Consider the following 18284-nt stretch of genomic DNA (forward strand, 5'->3'; position numbering starts at 1 on the left):
ACTGATTTTTGATGCTTTTTTAAAGTAAATGTTAGAATAACTTGTATATTGTTATTAATATTTCAAAATACACATTTACTGTAGACTACTGAAGCAACTTAGGTTTACTTGATTATCCATACATAATTTTTTAGAAAAAGCATGTAAAAATGTATAGGATATCAAATAGGCCTATACATCAGGCTTTTGAATCTCTCAATCATCATTTTGTGTTGTATTGCAGTTTTGGCCCACGCTAAAAACTACAGAGCTTTTATCATAAAACTAATCATCTAAATATAATCTTACTACAACATTATTGGGAGATATAGAGTGACAACTGATATTTACATGCATTTTATGTCAGTAGTCTGTTATATAGCCTACTGTTATAAATATTTCTATAAATTGCATATTTTTGCTCAGTTCAGGTCTGTAAATTATTATTTATTTTTTACTTTTAACCTTTCTTTAACCAGAATAGCCTCTCTGAAATTAAAAATCTCTTTCACAGGAGATATTTTAAATACAATTGAGGTGTTTTTTCCCTCATCTAGTATGAGCTCCATATTCTTATTCCTATTCTAAACACACTGTATGCAAACTTTTATATTTGGTCTAAAGGTTCAATAAACTGTTCCATTTAAAAAAGATCTGACTATTACTTCACATAGCTATCAGACTTTATAGGGCTAAACCTCAAAACTTAGTTAACATTTATTGTAAAAACCTACATGTCTTGTGTACTTTATTGTCCACTGAAGCTAAAATACTGTGACTCATATGCAAAGCCTAAGGTCAGGACTCGACTATTTTTGGACAGGTGGGCCGGCAGCTTTAGGCTTCACAAACCTAGTTCATCTAAAAGAAATGATGAATCTCCTCATCAAAAGAGGAGAGACTGGGAGAACATCAGTCTGTTTGGTGCTAAGAATTATTTAACATATTAATCATTTTAAGAGCTATCTTAATGGAAAATGCATTTAATAGAGCATTTAAAGTCAACATTTATTACTTTTTTGAGTGAAAAACACTATTTGCTTTATTTATGAGCCACTTTTCTCTTTGAGTAACTCCCCACAATGAAGTTTTGTCAGATGTTGTATCTGGGGACATTTTTCTGCCCAAATTATAGCTAGTTTCGAAACACACACACCGGTTAACACACTTATGGACTCTGATATTTAAAGGCCCACTGAAGTGCCTTAAAACACACAGCATAATTCAATGTGTTGACGTAATTTCCACTGAAACAGGAAGACAAGGGCGGGACATTTCAAACAGCTCCTCCCCTTTATTCAAATAGCCAATAGCGTTTAGTTTATGTTACAGCTCGCCCAGAGCCGTTCAGCTCGCTAAAGCCACAGTTTAGTCCTAATCTCTAACCGTTTCTCCTCCTAATCTCCTCCATATCACTTTAAAATATGGCATTCTGTGCAGAATTAAAATGGGCAGAATATATGTTTTTTGGTATGCGCGACTCGCACATATGATCTACTGTGCTATCATGTCTGTGGACTGGAGCAGACTGTGTGCGCGCTGTGGCGGTTCAGTGAGAACTAATGTGACACCAGACTTCATTCGCCCCGTGGGAAAGCATATTTACACTGTCTGAATTGTTCCCTATCCCCGGCCTATATAGTGCACTATGTACCATTCACCATGTAGAAAATAGTAATTGTGTGAAAAAAGCGACCGATTTTAGCCGCAGCATCAGTGTCTATTTATAATGCAGGGGGCGGGTCACTTCAGATTCAAGAGAGCATTTGATTGGACAGAAAATCTGATGAGAAGCTAAAGTGCAGAGTGATGTCATCAAAATCACTGATCCATATTGGCGGAAGAGACTGTAAGTTTTCAACACATATCTTCTAAATGTGAATTGTGTCATTGTTTCGGAGAACAATAGCTTATAGATAATAGTTAGGCTAACATATTCATATTAAAAGCACAAAAACTTCATTTTTGATTTCATGGAGACTTTAAAGTGGTCAGGGATACAAATACTTTTACAACCATTACAAACAAACAAACCGCTGGTCAATGTGTTGTTCATGGTTGAACACGAGTGCTGGTTTTAATTTAATTAAACACCTCAGCGCTTCTACAGGAGGGAAAAGTTAGACAAGTTTTGAAACTATAAATGGCACTTAATATTTGGCCTCTTGAGTTTCTCATCGGTCACGGTCTTGTTTCTGTCAGTCTATGCTGAGTCAACCGCAGTATAGTCGTGACTGCACGAGAGAGGGAGGAACGGATTATAACCGAGCAAAAATCGGTTCCTTTATCACACAAACATGTGAATCATCATTGCAACAGAGCACACTTTACCCGTAACAATCGAGAAGGCGCTGACTCATGAACAGCTGCCTAAAAAAAACTAAAGCTCGACCAAAGATGCGTCATGCAGCGGCAGACGCGTGACGCGTTACAGCGTTTCAGTGACATCTGCTGGTGGGAAGGCGACACTGCATGTATAAGTCTCACAAACACACACACACACACACACACACACACATACACACTAACAGGGTAAAAAAAGACACCAGGACACCAGATACAGCTCTCAGAGCATGATGGAAAACTAACAAGGGTTCTCAGTTTTAGACTGATGTAATGACACTCTCTTTGACACATTGTGTTATCTGTCTCACCCATACCTACCCAATGATTTGTTGATTTAATGACCATGAGGTAAAAAAATACTGAAACATTTCATTCCACCTTGAATATACTTAAGTGTTTAACTTAATCATTAAGCTTTCAAAAAACAATTCAAGTATATATTTTTAATTCATACCCTTTTCATATAAAGATCAAAGTATTATTAATGAATTATTATATTATTTTATTAAAGAGTAAAGGGTTTCTGTCTGCGTGGGTTTCTTGTAACAACAAAATGGCTTCCTGCAGGTTTCTTACAATAAACATTGGTTTTGATTTGGTGGACATTTATTACTAATATTTCGAAACAAAACAGCCTCACTGCATATTTTTTATTATGAAAACAAAGATTATGCTAAACAACTTATAGCAAAACATTTCTTAGAACAGCTAGACATTTTAAACTCCAAGCCTCACCAAAAACTTCCAAATTAATTTTCAGAAACTGAAAATATGTTCTTTTAGCAAGACCCTTTTTCTTTTATTACAATCTCTGAACACATTTTTTTCAACTTAAATATCAAAACAAATGTTTTAAAATATATATAATATATAATATTTTTTTTATCATAAAAGAGGTTTTTGAATTGCATTATAATGTAGTTTTATAGGAATGTAATTGTTTTTTTCACCATTTTTTTCCACAATACTTTTTTTCATTTATTACAATCTGAACAACTAGACATTTTTTACTTTAAGCTCAACAAAAATATATAAATAAATAAAACATTTTCAGAAATTAAAAATATGTTCATCATGACAGATGTTTTGAAATGCATTTTAATGTTTTGTAATGAAAAAAACATCTAATTAGAAACTCCAATGTCCTTAATGAATATAATTGTGGGCATTTTCACCCTTTTTTTAAAAAAAAAGAAAAAGCCTTTAACAAGCCTTTAACTTTTTTTTTTTTACAATATCTGAGCCCCAAAAAATATCAAAACAAATGTTCAGAAATTGAAAATATCTTCATTTTGAATTGTATTTGAATGTTTTCATGAAAAAAGAGCATCTGTTTAGAAACCACAAGGTGCTTAATGAATATAATTAAAGGTCCTAGAGGTATAGGGTTGAATTAGGGAACAGCCTAAAGACTGATGACCTTTTCGTGCCTGGTGCTCCTGCCTGACCTTCTAGTGTAACTGGACCTCAGAAGTCGAGCCGAGCCCGTCCTGCATTACCTGATCCACAGCTGTAGTCACACGACAAAACACTGCTGCACACCTGCTCAGGTGTCACTGTGTGTGTGTGTGTGTGAGAGAGAGAGAGAGAGAGAGAGAGAGAGAGGAACAAGAATAAGATATGAAGTCAGTCAGAAGGACAGTTCTCAAGCTCTCCAGTTAGTCACCTTCAAATTAGCCCCTTCATTTCTCAATTTCTCCAAAGCTAATTTCACAGGCGGTCACTTGGAATATTTCATTCTTCATTCTTTCTAACAAGGATTAAACAGACCGAGGGCCTTGGATTCCCATTCACAACGTCACTTTTTCACTTCCTAAGTAGATCGGTGTCAGTGTCGTCTCTCATTTGCCTCGTTCATCCAAGATGAGAGGATGAAAGAACAGAGTCATCATGGCTTCTTATTCCCAGACCACAGGAGAGACGGAGCGGCCGGGTTCAGAGGGAGGAAGCCGAGAGGAGAGGGTAAGGAAGCATGAACAGCGGGTATTTCATGTCTGAGAGTTTGCTGGTGTCCTTGTGTTTCAGACACTTTAAGGTTGACAAGGCACGCGCGTCTATCACATCAGCTGCCACATACTCTCTCTCTGGTGTCACTCCATCCATCATGCTCTTTTTTTGTCATTACACCGTGAATACACTTGTGTGTACAACCTAATTGTGAAATTGTACATGGTGTAAAGTTTTCAACCATTTTTTTTTTTTTTGGTCTGGTAGATTTAAAAAAAGTATTATTATTATTATTAATTAATTTATTTATTTTCTAAAATAAAAACATTTTTTTGTTTTCCTAAACAATAATAGATTATGTCAAACAACTTATGGTCTCTTATGCTCACCAAGGCTGCATTTATTTGTACAGTAAAAACAGTAATATGGTGAAATATTATTACAAATTAAAATAACTGTTTTCTATTTGAATATATTTTAAAATGCCTGTGATTCAAAGCTGAATTTTCAGCATCATTACTCCAGTTTTCAGTGTCACATGATCCTTCAGAAATCATTCTATAATGCTTATTTGATGTTAAAAAAATATTTCTTATTATTATCAAAATGTAAAAAAGTGGTGCTGCTTAATATTTTTGTGGAAACAATGACACACTACCATTCAAAACTTCACCTTTTAATAACAGAGCAATGTTCACCTTTTATGATGAACAATGTTGCTGCCAAATATTTATGTGAAAAATATTAAGAAGCAAAACTATTTTAAACATTAATAATAAGAAGAAGCGTTATTAATATCTGAGCAGCAAATCAGCATATTAGAATGATTTCTGAAGGATCATGTGACACTAAAGACTGGAGTAATAATGCTGAAAATTCAGCTTTGCATCACAGGAATAAATTACATTTTAAAATGTATTAAAATAGAAAATAGTTTGTAATAATTGTAATATTTCATTGTTTTTACTGTATTATTGATCAAATAAATGCAGGTTTAGTGAGCATAAGAGACTTTAAAAACATAAACCAACAACAACATAATTATTCCAAAAAATGTGACCGGTATTGTTTATACCTTGATATCATTTAAAAGTGTTTCTTTTTTGTCAGTCTTCTCACCAACTTTCCCAGGATCTGGTAGAGGACGGCACTGAGTCTAGAGCTCTTGAGCTGGTCTCTATCACGGAAGAGGACCTTCCCATTGTGGAGACCCCCAATACTTTCAACGTGAGCTCCTTCAGCAGTCACAACAGCCATTCGATTCACTTCTACGACCCGGGCTCGCAGGACCCCCACGTCCCTGTCGAGTTGCCAACTGTGGCGTCAGCTCCGCTGCCTGTGTACAACAAAGTCCACAACATTCAGATCCCACCCAGCCCAGGTGTGCCCGTCATCAAGGTCCAGCCCTTCTTGGATGGTAAGCAGGCTTCTCGCTTTCAAGGTGTGTCACAGGGTGTAAGTAAATTGGAATGGTTTCGGTGTGTGGTTTACATGGCCACCTCAGCTACTCGAGGTGTTAAAATGTGATCTAATCAGTCTTACTCCACTGACAGCACTGGCCTTCAGCAGACTGATTTATTCAATCAATTATTCAATCTCTCTCTCTCTCTCTCTCTTGCAGGAGAGGACCTGTCAAACTTGAAATCTTTGTGTTGGCCGTATGTGTCTCGCAGATTGCTGGCTCTGCTTATCATCTTGGTCTTGCTTATAGTCTTGATTCTGTCACTAGGAATAGGTTTGGGAGGTGAGAGTGTTTTTTTAAATAATTTGGGCACAACATTTTTCCCAACTTAAGATTTTTTTAATGTTTTTGAAAGAAGTCTTTTTTGCTCACCAAGGTTGCATTTATTTGATCAAAAATACAGTAAAAACCAGAAATATTTTGAAATGTTATTACAGTTTAAAATAACTGTTTTGTATTTGTATATATTTTCATTATGTAATTTATTCCTCTGATGCAAAGCTGAATTTTGCAGCATCATTAATCCAGTTACTCCAATAATTTGAGTCATCTAGATATTAAGCAGCAACACTTTCCACCATAAAAGGTGAACATTGATTTAAAAAAAATATACTCTTGAGTAGCAAATCAGCATATTAGAATGATTTCTGAAGGATCATGTGACACTGAAGACTGGCGTAATGATGCTGAACATTAGCTTTACATCAGGAATAAATTACACTTTCAAATATATTCACATAGAAAGCAGTTATTTTGAATTGTATACAGTATATAGACAATAGAAGTAAAAGAAAAGTCCCCAACATGACGAAAATAAATGTATGTGTGAGCGTGTGTGTGTGTGTGTGTGTGTGTGTGAGAGCGTATGTGTGTGTCTGTGAAGTTGAGTTAGTAAATGTTTAATGAGCTCCACCTATGCCAGTAGGTCACTGCTAACAGATGGTTGTGTTAAGTTCTCTTAGAGTGTGAGTGTGTGTGTGTGTGTGTGTGTCTCAGTCACCATCATGCATTTTGAAAGCAGTCTCTTTGTCTCCAGTGGGTCTGGAGAGTTGCTCAGGAAAGTTTCACTGCGTGTCGTCAGTTCGGTGTATCAGCAGAAAAGCAGTGTGTGACGGAGTCGAGGATTGCGGAGATGGAGAAGATGAACTCAACTGTGGTGGGCTGATCCTGTCTGTCTCTTCCTCCTGACTTTAAGCACAAAATCAAAATTCACCATATGTATTGTTTTAATACACGTTACGGTGAATGATGCATGCCATTCCAAAGAAGAAAAAATATATATACATAATCAAACAACTTTCCACACCAGTTTTGTCATCAGCCCATCTATAAGCAGATCTTACAAAATGATTGAAACCGGACCCCAGATGTTAACCACTGACAGCATGTGAAGCGTGCATGTCTTGACTGACCCGCATCTCTCTCTCTCGGTCTCAGTGCGTGTGAGTGGCAGAAGCTCTGTGCTGCAGGTGTTCAGCAGGGGCTCGTGGAGGACTGTGTGCTCTGAAGGCTGGGATTCTCACCTGGGCTCCTTAGCCTGCAGACAACTGGGATACAACAGGTACAAACACAATTGTTTAAGTGTGTCGGGGCAGATGGATTGCCTTTAAGATAATTTTTGAAGCCCCCCCCCCCTCCCTCCCATGTAAACTTATATACTTCTCTTGTATTTCTGCTATAATTGCAAGGCTGCTTGCTTTCAAACTTTGTTTTACAAAAACTTGTCAATAGATTAACAGTGTCGTCAATAGATTAAATTGAACTAAAACAACTATAAAAAATATTATGATTAAAATAAATGAAATTTTGCAACAAAAAAACCCCAAAACAAAACAAAATCAGATTAAATTAAATTTCCAGTCAGTTTCAAGAGCTGAATGTTCTTTAGGGTTTCCAGTCTTTTTTGACTAAAGTTATGTATAAGTTATATATCTCTCTCTTTTTTTGTGATTTACCGGATAAGGATTAAATACGGATTAGGATTTTTTTTTTTTATATATATATATATATATACACTACCGTTCAAAAGTTTGGGGTCGGTACGATTTTAAATATTTTAAAAGAATTCTCTTCTGCTAACCATGGCTGCGCTTATTTGATTAAAAATACAACAAAAATCAGTTATAGTATTAAATATTATTCCAGTGTAAATCAGCTGTTTTCTGTGTGAATATATAGTAAAGTGTAATTTATTCCTGTGATCAAAGCTGAATTTTCAGCATCACCAGTGTCAGTGTCTTCAGTGTCAAATGATCCTTCACAAATCAGTATAATATGAGGATTTGATGCTCAAGAAACATTTATTATTATTATCAATGTTGAAACAGTTGTTGGTCTGTCAGTTGTACAGTTTTTTTGTTTTGATTTTAGGATTCTTTGATGAATAGGAAGTTCAAAAGACTTTTGTAACATTATAAATGTCTTTACTGTCACTTTCGATCAAATTAATTATTCCTTGATAAATAAAAGTATTGATTTCTTTCCTCCAAAAAATAAAAATAAAATTCTCACTGACCCCAAACTTTTGAACGGTAGTGTATATATATATATATATATATTTTTACTCACAATTTCCATCCAATAAAATATTTCTAACTAGGAACTATATATTTATATATATTATATTCATTAAAATTTCCATGGCATTTACACATTTTGGGTCTTCATTTCTAATAACTAACAGCCATCTTCACCGCCCATGTGTGCTATTTAGGGAAAATTCATTTTCCAGAGCAAAGCAGGGATTTCCCCCTTTTAAACAGAAATATGGTGATACTTTTCTCGTGTGTGTGTGTGTTTTCTTGCACTGTGTGGGTGTCTATGAATAATAATGTGCCTCTGTTCCCAGTGGCCTCATTACCTGCATAGTTAATCCAATTAAAATCAGTCTGCCATTAAATGAAAGAAGAAAAAAAACATCATTGCAAACGCTGTTTCACCTCAACTAGGTCAAGATGTTACATTTAACACCTACAATCTCCTGTCTTTATTTTATTTTAGAAGTCTGATCTTTTTGTTTGGCATCACTGTCTTTTATAATGCATTTTGAATTTAGTAGCTGTTTTGGCCAGAAATAATGATTAATTACAGTCCCTCGGGCCACGTCTCCTTAATAAGGGAACCGATCAGCATCAGCTAAAGTCAACTGATTTCATCTTTTCAGAAGTAACAGCTTATGAATGAAAGTAAACAGGTGTGAAATTGAGAGGGAAAAAGAGAGATATTTCTGTGTTGGGTATAAAAGGTTCAGTGGGTTTCTATAAAGAACCCTAAAGAGCACTTTATGCCAAAAAGGTTCTATATAAGAAAAAATGTCTTAAATTATACATAATACTTTAATGTTTAACAGGTTATTAAATGTTTTTGTATGTCTGTATAAAGATATATTTGTTTAATTCAAAAAGTGTAATTAAAATTATACATGAATTTAAACAAACCTAATTAGAACTAAATCCATAAAACAATTCCAAGATGGAAACCACTAAAAGGTTCTAAATATGAAGTGCTTGACAGAAACTTTAAGGTTCTATATAGAACCTTTTCTTCTACGACTGTAGTTTTGTGTCTTTTAGCATTTAATAACTATAAACTTAATGAGAAAGTACTCAGTGCTCCAGCTTTAATATATGAGAGCACTTTATTCCCATGTAATTGTTTTCATTATACAGCAAATTTACACTGGATTCAAACATTTTTCAAATTGTGCCATTTTAGGGTGTTCAAGTATTATCCCATCGATTCTTGGTAAAGTAACTTGGTAATAACTAGAGTAATTTCTCATTTGTTCTCCTCTCTCTCTGGTTGTAGTTACGTAAGCTCTGCTGCCATTCCCATCTCCTCTATTGAAGCAGTATTTCAGAATAATCTAGTGGCTCTCAATATCAACCAAACAGCCCTTCAAGACACCTTCAAGATCCACAACTCTTCATACGTTAGGTAAACCTTCTTTTACACACCTGCGTGCTAAAGCAACTGAATGTACCTTGCCAAAACAAAGCATTAGTTTAACACTGTGGTTTCTAAGGCTCCAGACTACCATTAAATGTCAAAATAAAGATTTAACAAACATGTCTGTATATGCGCCTTCACCAGATATCATATATTTAGAGCGCATGCAACGAGTGAGCAGTAATGTCCGATTCGCAAACAAATTACTCTTATAAACCAGTTCTTTTAGTGATTTAGTCACAAAGATTTGCAACAGTTCAAACGGATCCACGAAAACGGCTAAAATCGCTGTATTTAGCTGCCAGGCCAATAGTTGGCGATGTCACTTTGTAAAGAAACAAAACGTTTTTGTAGTTTACACAGAGCCGATAACTATGGAAGCTTGTTTCCGCCACTGAATGAAAAATAAAAAAGGTAATTGCGACTTTATCTCACAATTCTGACTTTATTTCTCAGAATTGCGAGATGTAAAGTCATAATTGCGAGATATAAAGTCATAATTACGTGATATAAAATCGCAATTGCGTGTTATAAAGTCAGAATTGCGTGATATAAAATCGCAATTGCGTGTTATAAAGTCAGAATTGCGAGATATAAAGTCAGAATTGCGAGATATAAAGTCAGAATTGCGAGATATAAAGTCAGAATTGATTGATATAAAGTCGCAATTGCGTGTTATAAAGTCAGAATTGCGTGATATAAAATCGCAATTGCGTGTTATAAAGTCAGAATTGCGAGATATAAAGTCAGAATTGCGAGATATAAAGTCAGAATTGCGAGATATATAAGTCAGAATTGATTGATATAAAGTCGCAATTGCGTGTTATAAAATCAGAATTGCGTGATATAAAGTCGAAATTGCGTGTTGTAAAGTCAGAATTGTGAGATATATACTATTCTGAGGGGGAAAAAGTTAGTCTTTTTTCCCCCTTAGAATTGGCCTGATAACTCAGAATTGCGAGATATAAAGTCAGAATTGCGAGATATAAAGTCAGAATTGCGAGATATAAAGTCAGAATTGATTGATATAAAGTCGCAATTGCGTGTTATAAAGTCAGAATTGCGTGATATAAAATCGCAATTGCGTGTTATAAAGTCAGAATTGCGAGATATAAAGTCAGAATTGCCAGATATAAAGTCAGAATTGCGAGATATAAAGTCAGAATTGATTGATATAAAGTCGCAATTGCGTGTTATAAAATCAGAATTGCGTGATATAAAGTCGAAATTGCGTGTTGTAAAGTCAGAATTGTGAGATATATACTATTCTGAGGGGGAAAAAGTTAGTCTTTTTTCCCCCTTAGAATTGGCCTGATAACTCGCAATTGCGAGTTTTTATCTCACAATTCTGAGAAAAGATGTCAGAATTTCGAGATATAAATTCGCAATGTGTTATAAAGTCAGAATTGCGAGATAAAAAGTCGCAATTCTGTCTTTTATTCTCGCAATTGCGACTTTATTTCTCATAATTGCGACTTTATATCTCGCAATTGCGACTTTATTTCTCAGAATTGCGACTTTATATCTCGCAATTGCGACTTTATTTCTCAGAATTGCGACTTTATATGTCGCAATTGTGACTTTATTTCTCACAATTCTGACTTCATATCTCGCAATTGTGAGATAAAAAAGTCGCAATTATTTTTTTCAATGTTTTTATTCAGTGGCGGAAACAAGCTTCCATAGATAACAGTATCGTTTTCAAAAACGTGCACTTTGAAACCTGTTTTTAAAAGTCTGGGTTTTCAGGCTCCCAAAACGCCGTTGTCGTGTAAATGAACGGCCGAAACGCATAAAAAGTTTTATGTTAAAAAAAAAGAAAAGAAAATTGTGTCGTGTAAACAGCCCCTTCTCACCTCGACTGATTCGAAACGATTGAACGTGATATTATGATGTAGCCTTTATTTTAGCTTCGTGAGACTTACATCAGATTGGTTGTTTTGTTTTAGTATTCTAAGCCACATTCAAATATATATATAAAAAAAGGTGTTTTAGAACAATGTGGTCCAAATGTAAAGTTGAATGATGCAAATCTTTCAAACAAGCAAAAATGATCATTTTAAGCCCAAATTTCGGAGCCCTGTGTTGACTATGATATTAATAGCAGTTGCTCTTTAGCTTTCAAATGAGCATTTCAGTGTCTCTTTTTCTCAGGTCCAAATCAAATTTTGGGAGCCTGAGGAGGAAGTATTTAGGCCAAAGACTGTCAAATAAGATCAGTCCAGTCCAGTGACTGACGCATTACATGGCAGATCGTTCAGTACTGAAGTGTCTCTGCAGATACTGATGTTCAGGAGTGTTTTTGGTATCTGATAAAGCAGTCAGGACTGTGTTTGTGAGATATCTTACCTTCAGATGTATGAACGTCTGGTCGGATTTATTCTTGGCAGCTGAGATGAGGTTTTGAGCAGAAAAAGAAAGGAGACATCTTGACTCCATGCTGCAATAAAACGAGAGTTGTGAAACAGTTTGACATGACAAGCCGATTCGCTTTTTAGAATAAAAGACAAATGGAGGCATTTAAATGAAACTAGAACAGTTAACAGAGTAGTTTAGTCAGACAGAAATATCGATTTCACTAAAAGTGTATTTTCTATTATTTCAGAAAGACTCTCTGCAGTTCTGGTATAGTGACAGCTGTCAAATGTATAGGTGAGTGGCTGATATTAATCTTTAAAAGATAAGCAATGAGTGTAATTGTTGCACAGTTTAAGTAGATCATACTCTCATAAAAGTTAAGATTGTCTTCATCTTGATAATATTGTGTATATGACAATAAAAAGTCAGTAATCAGTTAGTAACCACCCAGAACACTCTAGAAATGCCTTAACATCCACCTTGAACACCCAGCAACCAAATAGCTATACCGTATGTATAGTAAAAACACTCACAACCACATAGCAACCTTATTTCAACGTCACGGCAACATCCTAGCATTGTGTCAGTGACTTTTGCATGTGCAAAGAAAAAATTCCCCCAGAAAATGGGCAAATCTAGTTTGTGTTGTTGTGTAGAGTGTGGTTCCAGGCCAGCCGCCCGCAGTCGTATTGTGGGAGGAAACGTGTCGAAGCCCGGGCAGGTCCCATGGCAGGTCAGCCTACACTACCAGAACCAGCATCTCTGTGGAGGATCAGTCATCAGTGAGCGCTGGATACTCACTGCTGCTCACTGTGTCTATGGGTGAGTATATCATGCAAAAACAGCTCCAAGCTGGTTTATACTGGTTTTGTGTTGGTCCAGACTGGTTTATGATGGTCTATTGCTGGTCCAGACTGGTTCTGTGCTGGTCCAGACTTGTTTATAATGGTCTGGTACTGGTCTAGGCTGTTTTATACTAGTCGGATGCTGGTCCATACTGGTTCTGTGCTGGTCCATACCGGTTGGTGATGATCTGGTGCTGGTCCACACTGGTTCTGTGCTGGTCCAGACTAGTTTATAATGGTCTGGTACAGGTCCAGACTATTTTATACTAGTTTGATGCTGGTCCAGATTGGTTTGTGATGGTTTGAAGCGGGTCCATTCTGGTTTATACTGGTTCTGTGCTGCTCCAGACTGGTTGGTGATGATCTGGTGCTGGTCCAGACTGATCTATACTGGTTCTGTGGTAGTCCAGACTGGTTTATGATGGATCTGTTCTGGTTCAAATTGGTTTGTGAAGGTCAGTGGCTATTTTATCCTGATCTGGTGCTGATCCAGACTGTTTTATCCTGATCTGGTGCTGGTCCAGACTCATTAATACTGGTTCTGTACTGGTCTGGACTGGTTTATGATGGTCTGGTGCTTGTCCAGACTGGCTTATAGTGGTTTAGTGCTGGTGCAGACTCTTATGGGTGTCTTGTGCTGGTCCAGATTGGTTTATGATGGATCTGTTCTGGTTCATACTGGTTTGTGAAGGTCTGGGGCTGTTTTATCCTGATCTGGTGGGGGTCCAGACTAGTTTATACTAGTTCTGTGCTGGTCCAGACTTGTTTATACTGGTTATTTGCTGGTCCAGACTGGTTTATGAAGGTCTGGTGCTGATCTAGACTGTTTTATGCTAGTCAAGATACTGGTCAAGACTGGTTTATACTGGTTATGTGCTGATCCAGACTGAATTATGATGGTCTGGTGCTGGTCCAGGCTAGTATATACTGGTTGTGTGCTGGTCCAGACTGGTTTATGATGGTCTGGTGCTGGGCCAGGCTGGTTTATACTGGTTCTATGCTGGTCCACACTGATTTATTCTGGATTTATGCTGGTCAAGACTGGTTTATACTGATTTTGTGCCGTTACAGACTAGTTTGTAATGGGCTGGTCCTGGTCAGGCTGTTTTATGCTAGTCAGATGCTGGTCCAGACTGGTTTATTCTGATCTCATGTTGGTCTAGACCGTTTTAACCTGGTCACGTACCAGTTTAGATTGGTTTAACTTTATACTGGTTCAGACTCATTTATGCTGATGCTGAGCTGGTCCAGACTAGATTGTGATGGTCTGGTGTTTTATCTTGATTTGGTGCTGGTCCACAATACTGGTTCTGTGTTGCTCCAGACTGGTTTATGCTGGTCTGACTCTGGTATTAGTCCTGACTGGTTTATATTGGTTCTGTGCTGACCCAGACTGGTTTATTCCAGTTCCGTGCTGGTTCAAATTGGTTTATGCTGATCTTATACTGGTCCAGCATAGTTTAAACTGGCTCTGGGCTAATCCAGATTAGTTTATGATGGTCCAGTACTTACATTCGTGATTCTTTTTGTTCAAAGTTTTGCTCAGCCAGTGTTATGGACAGTGTATGCTGGGATGATAGACCAGCCATTGAGTGGATCCGGAGCTCTCTCTGTGGAGAAAATCATCTACCATGCGAGCTTCAGGTCAGAAGGACTCAGCTACAACATAGCACTGATAAGGCTTAAACTACCTCTGTCTTTCAACGGTAAGAATTTGCTTTTTGTCACTGGCTGAAATATTTGTAAAATAGATGAGTTTAAAAGCATGATTTTAACGAAATGTATCTCTTTCTTTTTTTCTTTTTTTTGCCCCAGACCAAGTAGCCCCCATCTGTCTGCCTAGTTACGGCGAGAGCTTTGAGGATGGACAGATGTGTTTAATCTCAGGCTGGGGAGCCACAGTGAATGGTGGTGAGTGTGGATCCATCAGCTATTAGTACATTTTTAAGGGCATTTAATGAAAAAAAATAACTGGTATCTCTTCTGCAAATGCTAGTGGTAAACAAGTTTCACAGCTTTTGTAGACATGTTGAGTACTATATCGTCTTGTATTATTGGAGTTGACTCTTCAGAATGCACATGTGTGTGTGTTGTGCAGGAGAGGCCAGTGTGTCCCTACATGTCACTCAGGTCCCGTTACTGTCCGGCAGAAAATGCCGCAGACGGGGTCTGACCTCATGGAACATCTGTGCAGGACACTTGGATGGCGGTGCTGGTACATGTTCGGTATTGCATCTTTGTGTCATCATAATAAACAGCAATAGTCATTATTGAAACAAGTACACTTGAATGTATTTGCACCTTAGTTTAATCCCTAGTCTTCTGTCTGTAGGGCGATAACGGAGGGCCGCTGGCCTGTCAGGGGTCCGGGTGGACATTGGTGGGCACAGCCAGCTGGGCTGAGAGCTGTGGACAAAAAAACAAACCAGGCGTTTACACCAGCATAACTGAAGCGATCACATGGATTCAGCAACAGATGGAGGTAAAGAACAGTTCTTTTTTTTTTTAAACAAACAAAAAAAACACCCTACACTTACTTATTTACAAAATGTTTGTAGTTGGAATTCAGTTGATGTCACTCACAAAAACTGAAAGTACTTATTTAACATTTTGACATTATTATTAATGATAAAGGGCAGCTTGACATTTGTTGTTTAAAATTTAAATTGATTTTTTCATTCATTTCATTTACCCTTATTTAACCATGTTAAAAACTGGGGCTTGGACAAATTTAATATATTTTCTAGATTTTTCCAAGCAACAGAAGCGTTACACTTAAAATTATTTTTTCCAAGCTCTGTTAAGACCAATGATTATAGTGGACTTTTGTATTGGATAAGCTAAGAGACAAGGGGTTAAACCACTGATGGCCTTTTAAATAGAACAGTACCAATTTAATTTAGTTTTGTTGTTTTTTAACACCAGTGAAGTCAATAGCATCTCAAAAGAAACATAATTAATCAGACAATATATTCAATACATTATAGACCTACCATGATTTTTTCTTCTTCTAGAAATTTCTGTAACACAAACATAAAATGTAACATGAGTGAAATGTGTAAATCAACTGAATTGCTTAAAGGTTTGTGTGGTGGGAAACTCACCATTTAATCACCCTCTTCTTCTTCTTCATTTTGACATTGGAAGTACTTTTCTGACTTTTTTATATTCAAAAAGCATTAACAATTAACAAAATGCAATTATCATGTTAATTACTCATATTATCTTTTTGCACACTTGTAAGATCCTGCACACATGTTTAAACTGTGGAAAAACAAGTGAATAATAACTGTAAATTACACAGATATAGTTTCCTAGGCCTCTGAGTAAGTGACGAGCCTGGAGGAGTGACATTCAGTTAGAAGATGGCAGTTGAACTTTATTCTCATTGGATAATTAGCACTCGGATTTATATTCCATTAACTTTGTTTCCTGGCTGTCTTGGTTGATCATTGGTAAGTGTGTTTGTGCGGATGAATAACTGACAGACTTCCAGCTCCTCGGGGTCTTTTTGACCTTTGAAAAGGTTTTTGGTACACTAGAGTCACCTAGAGGCGATTGTGTTGTACTGTTCTGCACCTTCTCAAGCTCTCTGCAGTTAATTGAGCCATACAAACACCATTCGCTCCATTTGTTTGCCATATGATTTTATCCCTAGCCATTCATTGGGTTTTGATTTCATGCTCAAGTCATTTGATATTAAAGTTTTACAGTCTTATATTTACGGGAGAACACTGGTATTTAAGAAATGCAAATAATAGTTTTAATTTAATTTAATTAATAATTTTTTTTAACAGAAAGAAGAGGATCAGCGTCGTTGAGCGCCTCATGGTGGACGAGCTTCTGCTGACTTGCATATTTCCATAACTAACATCTGACATTACCATATCCAAAATGGCTTATGAAGGGGAAACATGTCATGGTAATATGGTAATATATATATAGACTCGAAATGATTCCCCTTCATAAGCCATGTTGGTTTGATTCTACTGACCAGAACGAAAATACAGTAAAATACAAATTTTTAAGTAATAGTTTAAACAGTTTATTTGTAATATGCTATTTAATGTACTTTTTTTGTTTATTTGGCTCCAAATATTGATCATTTATTTATCCATGCATGTTGAAACGTTTTAGTGCATATATTTTTGTATGTAAGGCCAAATGTACACGCTTAACATGTGATACATTTACCATTCTCATTAAAATGATGTTTTATTAAAATTATATCTTAATGTTATAAAGACATTTACTGTATTAAAATGATGTTCTTAAGGGGCCGTTTACACAACACTGTTTTCAACTAAAAATGGAAAACCTTTGCGTTTTGGCCATTCATTTACACGTCAAACTTTTGAAAATGGGTTTCAAAGTGTAAGTTTTGACATGACGTCATGCGCATGCGTATTACGTGTACAGTCTATAGAAGCATAGTGTTTCTTTACAAAGTGACATCGCCAACTACTGGCCTGGCATGAATAATACAGCGTTTTTAGTCATTTTCATACAGATCCGTATGAACTGGGATCATTCTGACAACATTGTCGTCTGTACGCAAAAAAAGCTAAGGAAAAACTTTTCCGCTTTTAGCACATTGTTGTTGTGTAAACGTACCCTAAATCTCTATTCTGCTCTTTCTCTTCCCTTCCACTATTTAAAATGTACAAAAAGTGTTGGAAAATGAGTAAATGCTAAACCAGAGTAACAAATCCGATTAGAAATGGACCAAAAATAATAATAATAATAATAAATAAGCAACTTTCTGTGAACTAAATTACAATTTCACCCCTAGCAAAATGATTTATTTGTTTACACTGCAGACTCAGTGAAGGTTACGCTAAAAATACTCTCTCGGCCCTGACATGAATGTAGCTCATGACCTCTGATGTCATATTACAGGATGAACAAACAAATCAAATCCCATGCAACAGTGTCCTTCAGGTACAGTGTTCTTTATTACAAAATGAAGAGTCTGAAAGGCAAATCTGTGTGTGTGTGTGTGTGTGTGTGAGAGAGAGAAAAGAGAAAAATGTTCAAAGTCCAGCGTTTAAACCTCCTCATGCTAAGCTAACGGAGTTGACTTTCTCCTTCTGGGTTAGTCATCTGACTGATGGCATCATAAGACTAATGCTGGAAATGAAAAAGCCACTCGGGTACTGACAGCCTAAAGCACATACTGAATACGCGAAATGACTATAAAACAGGATATATGAGCTCAATTAAGTGACCGCTGTAAAAAGAAGAACCTGGGACAAACATGTCCGTAATCCAAGTTTTATACCAGCTTCTATTGTATTGAAATATACCATCAAGATTTTACTAACAGCTCAACTGTACCAATCTCATGGAGTTTACACTGTCACTGATAGATTTGTATTTCTATTTGTGAGCATACGGTA

At 36.4% G+C, this 18284-nt stretch overlaps 1 protein-coding gene across 1 annotated transcript; it reads left to right on the top strand.

The window, feature by feature from the left end:
* Window positions 1–3989: 3989 nt before the first annotated feature.
* On the top strand, window positions 3990–16958 carry LOC130085508 (transmembrane protease serine 3). The gene is made up of 13 exons (XM_056251296.1): window positions 3990–4287; window positions 5404–5689; window positions 5894–6016; window positions 6771–6890; window positions 7172–7295; window positions 9542–9670; window positions 12288–12334; window positions 12697–12862; window positions 14422–14591; window positions 14701–14796; window positions 14984–15111; window positions 15218–15367; window positions 16683–16958. The coding sequence occupies exons 1-13, from the start codon at window positions 4216–4218 to the stop codon at window positions 16704–16706; spliced, it is 1635 nt and encodes a 544-aa protein (XP_056107271.1). The 5' UTR covers window positions 3990–4215; the 3' UTR covers window positions 16707–16958.
* Window positions 16959–18284: the final 1326 nt, after the last annotated feature.

Source organism: Rhinichthys klamathensis, unplaced genomic scaffold (genome assembly GCF_029890125.1).
Source record: "Rhinichthys klamathensis goyatoka isolate OS25496 unplaced genomic scaffold, OSU_Roscu_1.1 h1tg000081l_1, whole genome shotgun sequence".
Taxonomy (NCBI): Eukaryota; Metazoa; Chordata; class Actinopteri; order Cypriniformes; family Leuciscidae; genus Rhinichthys; species Rhinichthys klamathensis.

What these genes read in the sequence shown, in the direction of transcription:
- LOC130085508 (XM_056251296.1), top strand. Translation starts at nt 4,216, where the DNA reads ATGGCTTCTTATTCCCAGACCACAGGAGAGACGGAGCGGCCGGGTTCA. An exon ending in ACTAGGAATAGGTTTGGGAG is followed by an intron (nt 6,017 to 6,770) that starts GTGAGAGTGTTT and finishes CTTTGTCTCCAG; the next exon opens with TGGGTCTGGAGAGTTGCTCA. An exon ending in GACAGCTGTCAAATGTATAG is followed by an intron (nt 12,335 to 12,696) that starts GTGAGTGGCTGA and finishes GTTGTTGTGTAG; the next exon opens with AGTGTGGTTCCAGGCCAGCC.